The 18,017-nt window shown below is 38.9% G+C and overlaps 1 protein-coding gene across 1 annotated transcript; it reads left to right on the top strand.

Annotated features, from left to right (window-relative positions):
- Positions 1–332: 332 nt before the first annotated feature.
- On the top strand, positions 333–14,220 carry LOC130914730 (transmembrane protein 106B-like). Its single transcript, XM_057834182.1, has 8 exons — positions 333–444; positions 6,507–6,713; positions 9,061–9,124; positions 9,197–9,356; positions 9,455–9,598; positions 11,371–11,420; positions 11,497–11,550; positions 13,342–14,220. Exons 2-8 carry the CDS (start codon positions 6,521–6,523, stop codon positions 13,457–13,459), a joined length of 783 nt encoding a protein of 260 aa, XP_057690165.1. The 5' UTR covers positions 333–444; positions 6,507–6,520; the 3' UTR covers positions 13,460–14,220.
- The last annotated feature ends 3,797 nt before the right edge of the window (positions 14,221–18,017 follow it).

The following is an 18,017-nucleotide window of genomic DNA, read 5'->3' as shown; positions in this document are numbered from 1 at the left end:
CCTCATTCACTGACTGGTTTGCATTTTAATTTCGTAGTACTTGTTACAAGACAACAAAGTCTATTCTATTCATAAGTGTATTTCTGTTTCCCTTCAAATTTATTATATATCATTCATAATAAATACTTTTTAATTATAATATTAATAACTGATCATATATTAGTCAAGTTTTGTTTTAATTAAGCCAAAAGAATAATACAAAAAACTAGTCTATGAAGGATTAAACATTTAAAATATAAATTTCACCTAGAAAATGTGTTTGTTTTTTTGTTTTTACATTTGCTCAAAAAAATGACGTCATGCGTATTTCAGCTTCTGACCAATCGGAAGACGGTTGGGGGGCGTACCCAAAGGTCTGCTTCTCCCTGCTGATTAGAAGCATAACAAACCCGGCTATCCAAGCGCATGACAGATAATTACGCAATATAAAGGCCGAGAATACGGGTGAGTCAATCAGCATCTCTCTGATACACGATATTCTGAACGCAAATGAAAATATTAGAAGAAAACAAAATCGGCTTGTCATGGCATCCATCCAGCTTGCTGCGTTCGTCTCGTGAGAACCGGTTGATGTCAGCAGAACGTGACATCGTTATTATCTCGGTGAACACACAAAAATCGAATATTTACTATTAATAATTCAGCCTACGATGGATTTGAAGTGATGGGAAAGATTTAAACCGGGTAGTACTTTGCGTTCCCGACCGTGTCCTCGCTTGAAAGAACAGTATGGCGGCCTGAGCCGCTTCATGTTGTTGAGCATGTCAACACGTTTATGTCTGAAATGTTTAAGCGCAGCGCTTCACCTAAACGTCTTACCCACATGATAACACATGGTAATTATTAATACGCAATTTTATGAGCTGTTGACTATTCCATAAGAGTTATTCACCATATTATGGTAAAACCGCAACAAAATGGCTCCTAATGTCGCTTTTCGGATGGCTACAGGTGCCTTGGGACACAATTTTAACACTAATTTAATTTGCGTGCATTCTTAGAAAATTATAAATATACCAACTTGTCTGTTTTTTTATGCATTTTGATGCTTAGTACCAGAGGTACGTAGAGGAGCCAAAAATTGTATTCAAGTAAGAGTTGCGTTACTTCTACTTCCCACATTCAAAAAATTGTTAAAAACTCACCTTTTTAAACTGGCTTTTAATTTGTAATTCTTTTCTCTATTGTTTTGTACTGCCCACGTTGTGTGAGCTTTGTTTATTTTTTTCCCCTCAACTGTAAAGCGCCTTTGAGCACCGGTAAAAGCGTTCTATAAATAAAATGTATTATTATTGTATTATTAATATTCTACATACTGTACTATTACTCAAGTAAAGGTAAAAGTAGTTATCCAAAAATGTACTCAAGTACAAGTAAAAAAAATTACTCGTTTAAAAGAATACTCAAGTAATTAGTAACACTGTGAGTAACTGTTTACGACTTTGATTTTTTTTTTTTTTTAATAATGGTATTTTTTTCTCAGCACAAATTTATTATTACACTGTACTATAACCCAGTGGTCCCCAACCTTGGTGATATGGGCAGTTTTTTTCCCAGACCGGCAATATGTGGCAGAAAATTACAGTAAATAAAAAGTATCACTACGGGGCTAAAAACACTTGGTAGCTTTTCAGTTTTGGTCGATTTCAGCGACGCTGGTGGACAAAAGCGGTAGTGTTTTGCCTTAAGGAAGACTGCGTTTCTCATAAAGGCCAGTGCTGTGTTTCCCATGAGGACCAGCGCACATCCGAACTTGGTGTCATAAAATCATCAAGGAATCAAAAATCAATCTCCAAGTTGCGCGCAGATGGATTAAACAAGATTTCTGTTTCCAGCGGCTGTGTGAAGGATGAATAGTAATAAGGCAATGAATCCAGTTTTGGCTAAACAATAGCATAAGACGGTTAGGAACCTTGTTGCTTAGGGGAAGTTTACATGGTGACGCTCCGAGAATACGACAAATTTCATATTTGCATTGATAAGGTTCCATCTCCATTCGAACACTTGCCACGTTTACATGGAGCCAAATATTCCAATTACAATCGGAATATTTGTTCAAACCGAATAAATGTGTTCCATATAAACACCTCATTCGGAATGAACAGGCCCAAACCGAATGGAATTTCATTCCGATTCACAGGGGTGGAATATTCCTTTTCCCAAACCGATTAGAAGTAAAATTATATCATGTAAACAGGGAAGCGGAATGGTGTCTGGTTGCGTTCTTTCTGCACATGCTCCGTACTGACGTGGTGACGTCACTTTGTGACGTAAGTAACGTCACTTGCAACATGGCTTCCAAGCACAGCGCACTTAATTGGAGTCCGGCGGAAAGATTGTATTTAATTCAAACTTTAAAAGAATTGAATATAATTGCTCGCTTAGACGGGCGTAAAACGAGGAACAGTGAACTATTTAAAAAAGTTCACGAGAGGTTACACGAAGCCGGAGTAGACCGGAGCGTTGACCAGATTAGAAACCGGTGGAAAACCGGCTACTACAAGGCAAAAGAGCAAAACAGCTGAAGCGGATACGACCCCACAAACACAACAAGTGGGTTAAAGTTAAAACAGCAGCACTCCGACGATCAATCTCCATGTTTTGCAACGTGACGCTTTGTTTTGATTAATCTGCGCATGTCAGACGGCAGTTGTCAAACGGCCTTTCGGAATAAAGGCAGTCACATGTAAACGCTGGATCGGAATAGATGAAGTGACATGTAAACAGCTGATCTGAAATTTCCATTCGGAATGATTTGAATCGGTATGAATAAAAGTCAGCATGTAAACGTGGCTAGTGTCACAATTCCGCGTAAAAAAGATGTAGTATTCATGCCAGGCCTTAGGGGGCAGTGCAGATTTACAAGGCCAATGATACACTTTGACACCAACAATCTCCTTAGCCCGGAAGACAACATACCCGCCAACTCCAAGCAATGGCATTTTATTTTGCTCCAAAAGGTACAAAATGGAAACATTGAACATATTTTAATTATAAATACTATAAAAACAGTAAATTACAGCCGAAGTGCCGCCGTTTTTTGTTTAGTGGCAGCGCTGCTCATGCCCAAAGTGACGTGTGTGAGTGCTGACGTCATTGGCATGAGAGGTTTCCATTTATATGGTTGCGGAGCAAGACCCGCAATCGAATTTTTCCACTTTGGAGTCTGGAATCAAAGGTTCACGTTTTTGCCTTCCGTTTTCGCCGACACCATATAAAGGCGAGGCCATTCTGCAACACAGCCATTGGGTCTTGGTCTTGGACAAATGTTGAGGCGCAGGCGACGCAGAAGACGGTTTCGAGGCGGTCTGGCCGACTTTTGACGCCGCAAAGAGTTCTAGCCTCGGGTGGAAACCAGCAAGCTGTGGCGGCTAGCTTCAAACTGGCGTCGAGCACTGCGTCCAGCGTTTTGTCCGAGGTCTGCAAAGCCCTGCAGCCCGATTTGTTTGCCGTGTCCTACAAACAGCCAGTGGGAAGCCATAGCAGATTTCTGGCAGCTATGGAACTTATCAAACTGCGTTGAAAGCCTTGATGTTAACTTTATCATAAAAGCACCGAGTCACTCTCAATCACTGATGATGAATCGAGTGTGAACTGTCTGTTGTGGAAAATTAAACATCAAAACAACTCTTTTGACACCAAACTTGTGCTTTATTCTCTATATAGTTGAAATGTGACACGTAAATAAGTCGGACTCGCAGCAAACATATTTACACAATAAATGATGAAGTGCACCAACCAAAAATACGACATAGTGATATAAAGCTGGCAGTTTTGGGCCGATTGGGTCACCGTTTTGTGTGGCCGTTCGATTCCGAACACACACATACTTGTCTTGGTTGTCTTTCCATTTTTTTTTATTCAATCGCTGGCTGACCTCCAGCCCCGTATTTCCAGCAATCTGCTCACACGAATTGCTTGCCATTTGGCAATCTTCATTATGTCTTGACGAGACATTGTAGAAGTTGTCGTACTTGCTCTTCGTCGATACTCTCGTCGGCTTGGTTTATTTTTGTGTGTATCAAAATCATGATTGACAATGGCGGTGATATCGCGCTGAACCGGAAACAACAGTCTGAGCGGACCAATCACAGTCCATTTCCGCCACGTCATACGCGTCGGCGTGATGCTAGGTTAGAAAATTAAATAGGAGCACGTCAGGCTACGGCGCGGGGTCGTAAATCGGGTCTTCCTTGGTGGCGGGGGTCTAACGCGGAAGCATAATTCGGGCTTTAGTGTGGCTAACCCCCAACTTAACCCGAACTCATCAGCACTGACGGGTTCGGTTGGGGGGGGTTGGGGCGTCACGGCAGCGAGTGAAAGCCAGGCCAATGTTTATTCTGTATGTCCAGGTAAACTGGCCAAACTTTTTGTCTCTTTTGTTGCAATACCATCTTAGCAGCATTCGCGCGAAAGCGTTAGCATCGACTTCCGTCTTAATATAAATAAGGAAAGGAGGAAGTGAAGAATGCCGTAAAGCAGTCAGCACATTGTAGGTTTTTTTTGTGTGTGGCAGGGTTCCTGCTACCCTCCTCAAAGTTAATAAGTGCCAGTGAAAGCGATACAGACCCCCTCAAGATATAAAAGAGGTGTGATTCAAATAGTTGTCAGCCTACAAATTACACGTTATGTAAATATTTTTATACAGGTTGAAAAATTACCTAATGTTGCTTTAAGTGCAGCAAAAATGTAACTCACTGGATCAACCTTTTTTAACAGCTGCTTCTCCTAAAACATGACGGCAAATATCCTTGGTCGCGGGCATGAGTTCTTCTCCAGTGTAGTGAAAGTTTTCTTGGCTATAGCAATACGGTTCGCCACGAAGTATGATGGTCTCAGAGCATTTGCTTTTGTTGCCTCGTTTGGTAGATTTTAGCCGCGTATTATGCAGAATGGACTTGGCTCCTCTTCTGACTCAGCAGGTGGCATTTTCCCCATAAAAAAGCTGTCCAAAGACATCGCCGCCCGCAGCACACAGCCAACAGCAGCTAACGTCACTTTTTACATTTACTGACACTTGGCTGCTATAGGTGTGCAAGCACCCCAGTAGTGGCGGCCAACCACTAGAGGGCGACATATGCAAATCTCTACTCAGTTAAGAGGCACAGGCCAGTTTGCGGTTGCTAACAAATGATTTATTATTTCTCTGCAGCCCGGTAGCAAATGCCCGATGGTTGGAGATCCCAGCTGAGTTGCGGAGCCTATTACATGACTTTATTATGCCAAAAAGATGACATAAAATCATCTAATTTAGACCAGAACACAATGACCCGTTATCCGTGCAATTAGCACGAGTGCAATCTAGTGGAGAAAAAACATTGTTACCTCTGAAAGGTATAAAGGAGTCATGTGTTTGTTGTTGCGAAATCTCATTGGTGAAACTGGTAGCGCTACTGTCGGCATCTATGTCAAAAAGTCAATATGAAGAAAAGAGGAAAAATGTATTAACTCTAGTGTAGCCCAAAGTAGCGGGGTAAGAGTAGTGTATCTTTTTCACAAATCTACTCAAGTAAAAGCCAAAAGTGTGGTAAAACTACTCTAATAAGTACATTTTTCTCAAAAAGTTACTCAAGTAAATGTATTGCCTACTACCAACCTCTGCTTAGTACCAATAAATGCGAATCATGTGACCAATGGAGAAAGCACTGTTTTTGGCATTGCAGTGTCATAGCTATTAAAGTAAAAACCAAGTTATATTTGAATGAAAATAATACAAACTGCTGGATATCAGCACAGGGATGAATGTCTTGTGAGCTATTTTTTTCTTTTATCGTTATATATCTGCACGTTTTTAAACCATGACTAGACACTTTCAGGGACAGTGGTCACGTCAGTAGTTCATCTATTTAAAAGTTGTCATTAGCTTAATTCCCATTCACGACCAGTCCAGGTCAGAGAGTATGTGTTCTAGTACTTTGTAAAACAGGGAAATTAATATTGAAAACTAAGGATGGCCCCGATTCGATCATGTGATCGAAAGTTGGGCCCAATCGCATCATTTTCAGAGGATCAGAATCAGGTGGAAAAAGATTTTATTTTTTTGAAGATATTTTTATTTTTAAGGGATATAAAGCAAAACAGAACCAAAAAAATCTATGTATTGGACTACACGATATTTAAACGCAGCTGGAAACAGCGGAAGTAAACACGGCCACTATTTCACTGTCGATAGGAGAAAGTTATGCTAGCTGTCGTATGGAGCTAACAGTAAGATAGCATCATGCAAGATATATTTACAATATGGAAATATATTCTGTTTGAATGTGATTTTTTTTCTTAATACATTGCCAAGGGATCAGATCAGTACTAGGTATTGGTAAATCCTCAAAATCAGGTGACATTGACTTGGTTGCATAAACATATTATCGAGAGAACCCTATTGAAAACACCTTTTGACAGGAATAGACTTCCAATCCATCTCAACTGGAAGTGATCATTCATTTTGCCATAATTTAGTAGTCAACTTAATTTCTTCAACGTGCATGTGTTTTTTTTCCCCTATATAGTGACAGTGCCAGCTATGGGGAAGTCCCAGTCACTGCTGGCCAAGCACAAAGACGACAGTCAGGAGGCGCTGACGGTAAACGCGGACGGAATGACGTCACAAGATGAAGCAAAGAACGGCGATGTGTCGCAGTTTCCATATGTGGAGTTCACGGGACGGGACAGTGTGACTTGTCCCACATGTCAGGGCACGGGTCGCATTCCACGAGGTAAAAACATTATCATTCAAAATAGGGGTTGCAATCTGTAGCTACCTCCCGATAAGATTTGCGATACAAAGCTCACGGTTATCTTAAAATATGGCGGCACAATAATTATTGATACATGGGTCTGGAACTCAATCTAAGGTATTCTAAAATAACAATTATTAAACAGAAAAACAAGCTTTTTCTAAATGGAAATGTATTTTTTTTCCTGCACTGACGTGAACAATCCCCTCAAAAACCTTTGTCTTTCTCCAGACTGAATATTACAGCGCAATATCTTTGGAAATAAATCGGGCAACATTCTTGTAAACAAATGACCGTCTTTCTTAACTCATTGCCTGCCATTGACTGAGAGGGGCTTTTCCATGTCAAAATGAATTGGACGTCTAGCTCCGTCAATAGCAGCCACTGTGTTCACATACACTATTCCAGTGGACAGTTTTGGTGTAATGAAAAATTTTGGTTGCCTCTCTTTAAAACAATATATCGATTCTTGGCGGAAGCATATCGATAACCTATTGGGGTACAAAGTATCGCAATATATCACTATATCGATATGTTATCGCTAGGGATGTTCCCAATCAAATCAAGTGATTGGAAATCGGGCCCGATCACATCGTTTTTTGGAGGATTGGAATCGGGATAAAAGATCAGGTTTTTAAGATTCTTTTTTTAATTTTTAAGGGCTACAAAGCAATAAAATGATCAAGTTGTAAAAGGATATCGTTAAAAGAAACAATGTTTTGTAGTACGCAACAACGTAACACAATTGGAAACAGCAGAAATGGATTCACAGACTCTAAAGTATGAAAATATTTTACATTTGGATGTGCTTTTTTTCCATCTCCTCAATAAATTGACGAGGTATCGGATCGGTACTCTGTATCGGTAAATCCTCAAATTCAGGTGATTCTGAGTCGAAATCAGGTGCACAAATATGTGATCGGGACAACCATTGTTTTCCCACGCCTAATTCCAAACCTACTCAGATGCTACGTTTACATTGACGAAATGTCTTTAATTTGATCAAAGTTCGGATTAGAATTACGATCGGATGCATTGTTTTCATGGATGCTAAAAACATTGATCCAATTAGGGACTTGTATGTTGATCCATCACGTTTCCAGTTGGAACAAATTATTTTTGGCATGTGCAGATTGATCAAATACAGTATACTATTAGTAGAAGAAGCTGTATTGACTTCTGTGTCAACAAAACATCACTCCATACTAGAGGCGTGCGAAATTTCCGATTCTTAGATTATTCGCGATTCGGCGGTGGAATATTCGAGAACGATTCACAAACATCCAAATTCCGATTATTGAATTATACCAGGTAAAGCGGAACTAAAACACACTCAGGGTGGTCTTCGCCACGCAATGAGGAACGGACCAAGAGTAAATATCATCTCATATGCAACTCATGCCGCTAGATAAAAAAACAATAATACCTGACTGCGGCCGATAGCTGCTTTAAACAACGCCCAGTTGCTAGTTGCTACAAACATACGGACACATACGGCTATAATAGATATCACACATATGTAGAACTAGATGCAAAATGACAGATGGCGGTGGCGTTAAACCATATAAAGAGAACTAGATGCAAAATAAAAGACTTGCTGTTTAGTAGTTGCCGCATTGTAAACAGCCGCCATCTTAAAGCAGTAGACTTCTCTAGAAGGCTCTGTTGTAGCGAACCTACTTAACTTTTGATCTAACATACTCCTAAATCGGCAAAACTTGACTTGAATCCATCTTTAAATGAAGAAACAGTTTTAAAACTTTGACATGTCAAAAGTAGACAGAAGGGAAATGATGGAATAACGGGAGCAATTTTAACAATTTTAACGGTTGATTCACATCATTAAATTAAATGAATATAGTATGAAGCTGCTGATACAGAATGGGGACTTGAGTATTTTTTTTTACTGTTTTTAACTGTTAACTTAATAATGAAATATTAGTTTGGTTTAGCGTGAGAGGATTTTTGAACAATTTTGGAAATAATGTACAAAACATTGAAACAAATTTAAAAATTCAAAATTAATATTCGATTTATAATCGAATCGGAACCTCTGAATCGTAATCGAATCGTGAGGTGCCCAAAGATTCCCGCCTCTACTCCATACATTTATTGTTTAAACATTAGCATTATTTCACGTATTTTTCCCGTTTCGGAATAAAATATTGATGAGGTCAGAATATTCTGAATGCGGTGTGTACATGAAGTATTTTTATTTCAAACAAATGTGTTTGTGTAAACCTAGCCTCTATCTATTAAAACACGCTCAACATGTTGTGTGCCTCTGCTTAACTATATATACTTTGTTTTCCTAATGATTAATCAGGTCAGGAAAACCAGCTGGTGGCTCTGATTCCCTATAGCGACCAAAGACTGAGGCCAAGCAGGACGTGAGTTTGAACGGCTGATAAGCAGCCTGACAACTGGTTGACCTCGTCTCACCTGTTTTGTCTGATTTCCAGGAAGCTGTACGTGACCATATCGGTGTGCGTTTGCCTACTGCTGTCCAGTCTGGCCGTCTTCTTTCTGTTTCCCCGAACTATCGACGTCTACTACGTGGGCGTGAAGTCAGCCTACGTGGCTTACGATCACGAAAAGCAGATCATCTATCTTAACATTACCGTAAGAGTAAAGCCTTGCCTTGCTGTAGGAAGCACAAAGCATCAGTAGTCAATAAGCTTGGGATTTTCAACCTTCATCTCTTGTCCTCTCCCATCCAGAATACTCTGAATATTACAAATAACAACTACTACGCCATATCGGTGACCAACATCACCGCCCAGGTGGAGTTCTCCAAGACAGTAATCGGCAAGGCTAAGTTTAACATCAACAACACTGTTATCGTACCTCTGGATCAGCGACAGGTGGGTACTGGTTTTCTTTTCATTTTTATTTATTGTTGCCTCAATGTTTCTTTGAGTGCCAAGAAAAGTGCCTTCAAATGTGATGCATTATTATTATTATTACACATTCCACATTCACTAACACATTATAGCACAGACGTTAAACTCACGGCCCGGGGGTCAGATCCCGCCTGCCATATCATTTCGTCTGGCCCGCAAAAGACAGTCATGTGCATTGACTTCATGATTTTTGCCAAAATTTCATTTTAATAACATTTCTGGACTCCGCAATGACAGATTGAGGACTGCAGAAATCAAGATATTTACTGGGTTTTTTTCCTTTTTCATTTTAAAAAAAAATGTGTTTCATTTAAAAATATTTTCCCTTATTGAAATGTAATTTTTTTTTTTTTTTTCAAAATAAAGAAAAAAAATATCATTCGTCAACTAAAAATGTGTTGCACTGATGTAAACCAGGGGTGTCCAAACTTTTTGCAAGATTTGATGTGATAAAAATGTGGGGGGCTGACCTTGGCTGACGTTCTTTACGTGGAACATTATATTTAAGCAAATTTTAGCGAGCCGTTCTCTGTGTCACATTTGCTTTATTATTATTTTTTATTAGTAATTTCAACAATCTCGCAACTAGCCTTTGTGGTGTTCTCTTTCGACTTTCGGGCTCTTGCAAAATACTGCTGCTGTGAAGTTAAACTACCTTCAAGTTGCTTCAATTTCTCGCTACGTATCTTCCCTGTAATCTTGTTGTAAATGTCAGCGTGTCTGGTAATATCGCCTCACATTGAACTTTTTAAAAACAGCGACTGTCTCTTTGCAAATAAGGCAGACACAGTTGTTGCGTATTTTAGTGAAAAAATAGTCCAATTTCCACCTATCCTTCAAGCGTCGGCCGTCGCAGTCAACTTTCTTGTATTTGTGATTTGTTGATTGTCGCCATTTTAGAAAATTGGGAGTAAAGGGTCACACGGGGTAATGTTTCTTAGAGTGCTGCTGCGTTTTAGTGGGTAAATGAGGAGCAGCATTTAGTGTGTAAGCTACTTCATATGCTGGTAGCAGTACTGCTGACCAAATTATTAAGTCTGTGTGCGGGCCAGATGTTATTGATTTTATGACAGAGGCTGGGGGCCGGATGAAATTTGACCACGGGCCGCATTTGGCCCCCGGGCCGGACTTTGGACATGTCTGATGTAAACCCTTATTCTTACGTAAATTTTGGTTCCTAAATCCAAATTTGTATTCTATTTTTTTCCAAATCAAAATTTGCATTTTTTTGTGCAATGCAATACCATATTGCTAATGTATATTTTAACAAAGCAGGTATATAGCTGGCTCATAAAAAGTACCTCAAAAGTAACAATGTATGTCAAAATAAAACCTGTTATGCCATGTTTTAGAATGAGTTAAAAAAAAAAAATAATACTCACGCATCAGAAAGCAATTATTGCTCAGTGTGATTAAAAAGATACATTTTTTCATAAATCTTTAAAGGGAAAAAAAAGTAAATAGGATGTTTTTTTAATCAAATTTTTAAAGGGGGGGTGAGTGGATTTTTCCTTCTATTAAGGGCCTCAGAAAAGGATTTAGTCCCTGATGATTGTTCAGGTTTGTGTGCGGTGATTACCACTAGATGGCAGTATTGCCCAAGGTATGCGTTGTTACCACAGAGAGTATGAAAATCGCACGTGACATTTTATCCATTTATTATTTTATTTACATAATGTTCTCAAACATTCACTGAGCAATAAGTCCTACAATCCTCTTTTTATGTTTTACAGATTGACTACACAGTCCCCACTGTCATTGCAGATGAATTAAATTACATGTTGTAAGTAGTCTTTCCCCCATTTTTTTTTATTGCATGTAATATGGACTTTAATTTGACGTGGTGTCTTTGTTCACAGCGACTACTGCACGCTGCAGTCCATCAGAGTGCACAACATGGTGGTCATGATGCAGTAAGTACTACTTTCAGACAATCCTTTTAGAGTCGAGCCACATAGACACAGAAATATTTGTGCGGGACTGATCTTAGAGTTTAAAAAAGTTAATTTACTTATGTTTGATTATCTTCTCATTCATTGCCACAGACAGTGATATACCAAATTTTTTGGACTATAAGTTGCACCAAAATACAAGTTGCATCAGCTAAAGAGTGCACAATAAAGAGGGGGGGGGGGGGGGAGTAAGTCACACTAGAGTTTTAAGTCGCATTTTTGCAGGGCAACTTTTCATTTCTCAGAAACTAAAAACAAACATACGTTAAACTAATGATTACAGTTGTCCAATTATATTGGCAGCCTAATAATATCGGCCGATATAAGCATTTTAAATAATATTGATGAATATCGCTATCTGTTTTTCGTCATTATATACTGGGTTATAGGTTAATGTACAAGCCTGCAGCCTTTGTGCGTGGGTTGGTCACATCTTGGCACACTAGCTGTGCTTAGAGTGATCCTTGATCTTTCTAAACTAAGATGCTTGGGATTTGTTTACTGAGGGAAAGTTCCTCATCATGGTGCACAAATAAATGAATAATAAATGAAAATAAAATTGAATAAATGAAAAATAATGAATTATAAACTCATCACGAATATCTACTGCATAACCAGAAAGAAATAGTCACTAAGTAGCAAAACGCATAATTAAAAATCTGTGCAAAAGCCCAGGAAAATGTATCTTGGGAATTATCATGTTCTATAATTGCCTGCATGACTTTATTCGTAGTCCTTTGTCATCATCCTAGTGGGTCTTTGGGGTAACTAGTTTAAACATGATTTATTCCATTTATTTACGGACATTTTGGCTCATTCAGTTTTATTTATAGGCTATGGGATATTATTTTAGCTCTTCGTCTATAACTTCAGTTGAAGTTGAATATGGTAAGTCCACGACCGCATATGGCAGTACTTTTGAAGTTGGACAACATCGTGATATCGATTTTCTGTTAAAAAGTCATTATAGGTCAACTGTAGTAATAATGATGAAATCAATAACATGCTTAAATTGGCATCTGTTAACGTAACATTAAGAGTTTTTCAGATAATTATTGCCTAAACAACACAATATGACAATCTCGCGGCACCAAAAAAAAGTTGCTCCTGAGTATAAGTTGCAGGCCCATCCAACTATGGAAAAAGCGCAATTTATAGTCCAGAAAATACGGTATATAAATTCAATTTGACCTGGGATAACTGGCATTGAGTGATCATGTTTCACTTCCCTTGACGGCGCTAGACGTCCAATCCCGTTTGATTGGGGGGCTGGCTGCCTCAACTCTCAGGCAGCACATATTGACCCAGACTCCCCAGTCAAAATGGATTGGACATCTAACGCCATCAATGGCAGCCAATGGTTTAAAAAGAGTACTTGACATTATGGCTGGGCGATTTAATAAGTGATTGTGGATCAGGAAATATTTGAGGTTGATTTCAGTGTTCAGTCGTGTGTTTTTACGGCGGCGTGCATAGCTGGCGGCCATCTAAGGTAGGACGACCAGCAGTTGAAATAAAAAGTGCATCTTGCACAGCATCGGTACGTTATTTTCTAGTTCTCCCCGATACGATGACGTCATTTTGGTGGTAACGATAATAGTAGCGGCGCAATACTAATAATAATGGATATCGCTCAGCCTACTTGACACATCTTTGTCGATGTCAGTAAACGATTGAATTCCTGTTGATTACTAATAACAGTGAGTTTAGCGTGGCAACCACTGAGCTTGTCTATATTTTTGGTTTCTCCAGGGTTACAGTGACCACATCATATTTTGGACACACCGAGCAGGTGTCCCAGGAGATGTACCAGTATGTGGACTGCGGGGGAAACACCACATCATTACATGGCCATGTGCAGGTCTTCTAAGCACCACAACAGTCCAAGCTCAAGTGCTCATTCCATGGTACTTCCCTATTTAATTCATCAGTCGGTGAGATGTCCTTAGTAAGCCATCCACATTACAACTGCTCGTTTGCCATTAAGAGAGTGTTAAGACCAAGAAAAAGGCTGAGTAAAACAGTTATTTTAACAATAAAAAGGGTTTTATTAAGCTTGCATATTTCACACCCCAGCAACAGCGTGATTTTGCTAGAAGGTCTGTACCACTAAACTCCTTGGTGCTGTCACCTCCCATTGGTACATGTTCAAGCGCAATAAATCCATGTTTTAAATATTTTAGCCTTGAATTAAAAAGTTAAGGGAGATACCGAGAGGTACTTTCAGTTTAGTTCACACCTCAGATCTTTGTGTTTTTTCCTCACATAATTAATATTATTTTGATGTGTTTTGTATGTTGCTGTTGTAGTGGTTTTTTTAGGCATTTCTTTTTGCGTGTGATTTTAACACAAATTCAATTACAGTAAAATAGACTTCTAACAAGATGTGACATTTTGCCATTTAAAAGTTTAGTGGTGTTTTTAGTCACAAGACATTTCAAAGCTTTATTTTTAACCTTGTGAACTGTTAACTCATTTTGTCTTTATTTCAAAACTGTGGCTTCTTGTAACTTGTGATACACTATGTAATTAACTTTAATTGGGTGTATTTGTGATTAAAAAGGAAAGCTATAAAATGGAGAAAATTAGATTTTGCACGCAGAAAGGACTAAAATAAAATGTTGTCATTTATATGTTGTATTTTCTTTGGAGTCCAGATGGCGCTGTCGACTGTCAAATCGTTCACTGACTATGGTTCTTCAAAATAAAAGACTGAACATTTCTAATGTAAACCAGGTTCAGCCAATTTATAATCCACTCCCAGGTCCAACAAGGATTAGCAATTATTTCTAGACAAAAAGTTTGTGCCATGTTCATTTGATTGTTTTGGGGTATGTGGGACATTCCACAAAACGAATATACCTTTGAAAAAAATAAAATAAAATAAAAAAAAATAAAAAGTACAAAATTAATGAGTCAATAAACTAGTCATAAAAGAAATGCATTAAAATGGAGAAAATTAACATTTTGCACGCCAAAAGGACAAAAATACAAATGTTTTGGCATTTCAGCACAGTCCAGATGGCGCTATCGACCATCAATTCGTTATTTCACTGACAATGGTTCTTCAATACAAAACTGAACATTCCTGATGTAAACCAGGCTCAACCAACAAATAATCCCAATCCAGATCCAACAAGGTTTAGCAATTATTTCTCAACCAGAGGTGGAGAAAAGTGTTTTTCTAACCCAGAGCTTTTTTTTTAGTTACCTGCTATGTTAATTAGATTTTTTTTGGGGTGGGTGAGACATTCCACAAAACTAATAAACAAGAGAAAATGACACTATGTACAAAAAATGGATGCATCAAGAAACACACTAGTCAAAAAAAACAAGCAATGCGCAGCAACGTGAATGGAAACCCAGCACACATAAATCGTACATCACCACCTTATTTATTAGATGTGTTCAGACTCCCCGTAGTATTTACATGCCTCCACGTCCAAGTTATTTCGACGACTTCCTCGACCTAGAAACGGCGCCAGACGTCTCCAGAGTATCGCGGTATGTTTGCATCTGTTACGCTCGTCAAAGCGCAGGCCGGCTCGTTTCCTGTTCGAAAGACTGCTCGCTGAAGTAAGGGAATACACAGCCCTGAAAAACAAACTGTATATAGGTCGAAAATTCACGTTGAAACTCCACGCAAGCTGTAAGCACATTCAAACTTTAATTTAAACACCATTCTTAACATATTCTTTGGCGCCTGTTCTCTCGCTCACATAGTTCTCAAAATTTGTGTCAATGTGTGATTAAAGCTGTTTCTTCTGGTTAAGTTTACAGTAAAACTGACAAAAAATGAATTATGCCTTGTTATGTCTGAAGACAAATATCTAATCGAATTTAATCGTCATAAAAGTTTGCTAGCTTAGTGCTGACACAAAATGGGAAATGGCCTATAGACGCTCATGGGATTTAGCATAGCTTTTACTGTCACAATAAACCTTTGCACACAAGACAAAAAAGAGGATACCCTAATACTCACAAGCATAGATTTCTCTTATATTCTGGAGCAATTCACAAAATTTTGTTGGACTTGAGGATCTTCTGTCTTTTTGCCGTTAATAACGTGGCATCTCATGCAGTGGGCCTCAATGCTGCTCATCACATGGTGGTACAATACAGTACTAAAACGAAGACTCAAAACTAATTTGACTAGCCGTGTACAGTAAGGTTGGGAACCGTAGCCACTACCATTTGCGATTAGACTGCTGGCCAAAAGTATTGGCACCCCTGCAATTCTGTCAGATAATGCTCAATTTCTCCCAGAAAATGATTGTAATTACAAATGCTTTGGTAGTAATATGTTAAATGATTTTTCTTGCAACTAAAAAACAAAACAAAAAAAATTAAATGTATTGGCACCCTCAGCCCCTCAGCCTAATACTTTGTAGCACAACCTTAGACAAAATAACTGCGAACAACCGCTTCCAGTATCCATCAATGAGTTTCTTACAATGCTCTGCTGGAATTTTAGACCATTCTTCTTTGGCCAACTGCTCCAGGTCTCTGAGATTTTAAGGGTGCCTTCTCCAAACTGCCATTTTCAGATCTCTCCACAGGTGTTCTATGGGATTCAGGTCTGGACTCATTGCTGGCCACTTTAGAAGTCTCCAGTGCTTTCTCTCAAACCATTTTTTTGTGCATTTTGGAGTGTGTTTTGGGTCATTGTCCTGCTGGAAGACCCATGATCTCTGAGGGAGACCCAGCTTTCTCACACTGGGCCCTACATTATGCTGCAAAATTTGTTGCTAATCTTCAGACTTCATAATGCCATGCACGCGGTCAAGCAGTTCAAGGCCAGAGGTAGCAAAGCAACCCAAAGACATCAGGGAACCTCCGCCATGTTTGACTGTGTAGACTGTGTTCTTTTCTTTGAAGGCCTCGTTTTTTTCCCTGTAAACTCTTTGTTGATGCCTTTTCCCAAAAAGATCTACTTTTGTGTTATCTGACCAGAGAACATTCTTCCAAAACGTTTTTGGCTTTCTCAGGTAACTTTTGGCAAACTCCAGCCAGGCTTTTTTTAATGTCTCTCGGTCAGAAGTGTGGTCTTCCTGGGTATACTAACATAGAGTCACTTTTCATTCAGACACTGACGGATAGTACGGGTTGAAATTGTCGTACCCTCGGACTGCAGGACAGCTTGAACTTGTTTGGATGTTAGTCTAGGTTCTTTATTCACCATCCGCACAATCTTTCATTGAAATCTCTCGTCAATTTTTCTTTTCCGTCCACATCTAGCTACAGTGCTATGGGCTTTACACAGGAACATTCAGGTCTTTGGAGATGGGCTTGTAGCCTTGAGATGGCCCATGCTTCCTCGCAATTTTGCTTCTCAAGTCCTCAGACAGTGCTTTGGTCTTTTTTCCTTTCTCCATGCTCAATGTAGTACACACGAGGACACTGGAAAGAGGTTGAGTCAACTTTAATCCATTTTAACTGGTTAACTTAGTTACTGCCACCACCTGCTATGTGCCACAGGTAAGTAACAGGTGCTGTTAATTACACAAATTAGAGAAGCATCACATGATTTTTCAAAGGGTTCCAAAACTTTTGTACGGCCCATTTTTGGAGTTTTGTGTAAAATGATAATGATTTTTTTCCCATTCTATTTTGTGTTTTTTCATTGAAAACAAAATAAATGAAGATATTACTACCAAAGCATTTGTAATTGCAATCATTTTATGGGAAAAAATTGAGCATTATCTGACAGAATTGCAGGGTTGTCTCCCAATGCTTTGGCCAGCAGTATATTTCATATGTGTATATGTCGATGCAAGTTATTGATACACAGGTGAGGAAATCAATCAACGATATTCTACGATAAAACTATTAACAAGAAAAACAAGCTATTTCTAAATGGGGGGGGGAAATCATGTTTATGTTTTGTACTGTAGCAGACAATCTGTCAAAAACTTCCTCACAGACGATTAGAATATTTTGGTGCAAAAATCCAGCAACATTATTATTGCAATTATTAAGAAATGAGTGCCTTTCTTAATGCATTGTCTGCCATTGCAGGCGCTAAATGTCCCATTCATTATGACTGGGAGGGGTAAATGTACAAATGTTAAAATTTAATTGGACGTTTGGCACCGTCAGTGGCAGCCAATGAGTGAACATGGACAACATCTAGAGAAAAGTTTTGTTCAAGTACATCTTGTGACAACCCTCGTGTATAGTAAAAAGAATCAGTATCTAATGAGTCAAAAACCTAATAAAATTGAGATATGCACAGAAAATGTCTACAAACTGTCGTTGTCACTGAACAACTGGCCAAATAAAACAATTTGTATTCATATTAAGTTAGAAATAGGCGTTTACTGACCTGAAAATGTGACCCTTAAGCTTCTAGAGAGCCATCCATCGTTCCACCATTGACTCTAAACTATTGGCCTTCCAGCTGACCTCCCACGGCAGGTCATATAGGC

Source organism: Corythoichthys intestinalis, chromosome 4 (genome assembly GCF_030265065.1).
Source record: "Corythoichthys intestinalis isolate RoL2023-P3 chromosome 4, ASM3026506v1, whole genome shotgun sequence".
In the NCBI taxonomy this organism is placed as follows: Eukaryota; Metazoa; Chordata; class Actinopteri; order Syngnathiformes; family Syngnathidae; genus Corythoichthys; species Corythoichthys intestinalis.
The sequence above is the reverse complement of the archived record's forward strand: the minus strand, read 5'-3'. Positions and strand labels throughout refer to the sequence as shown.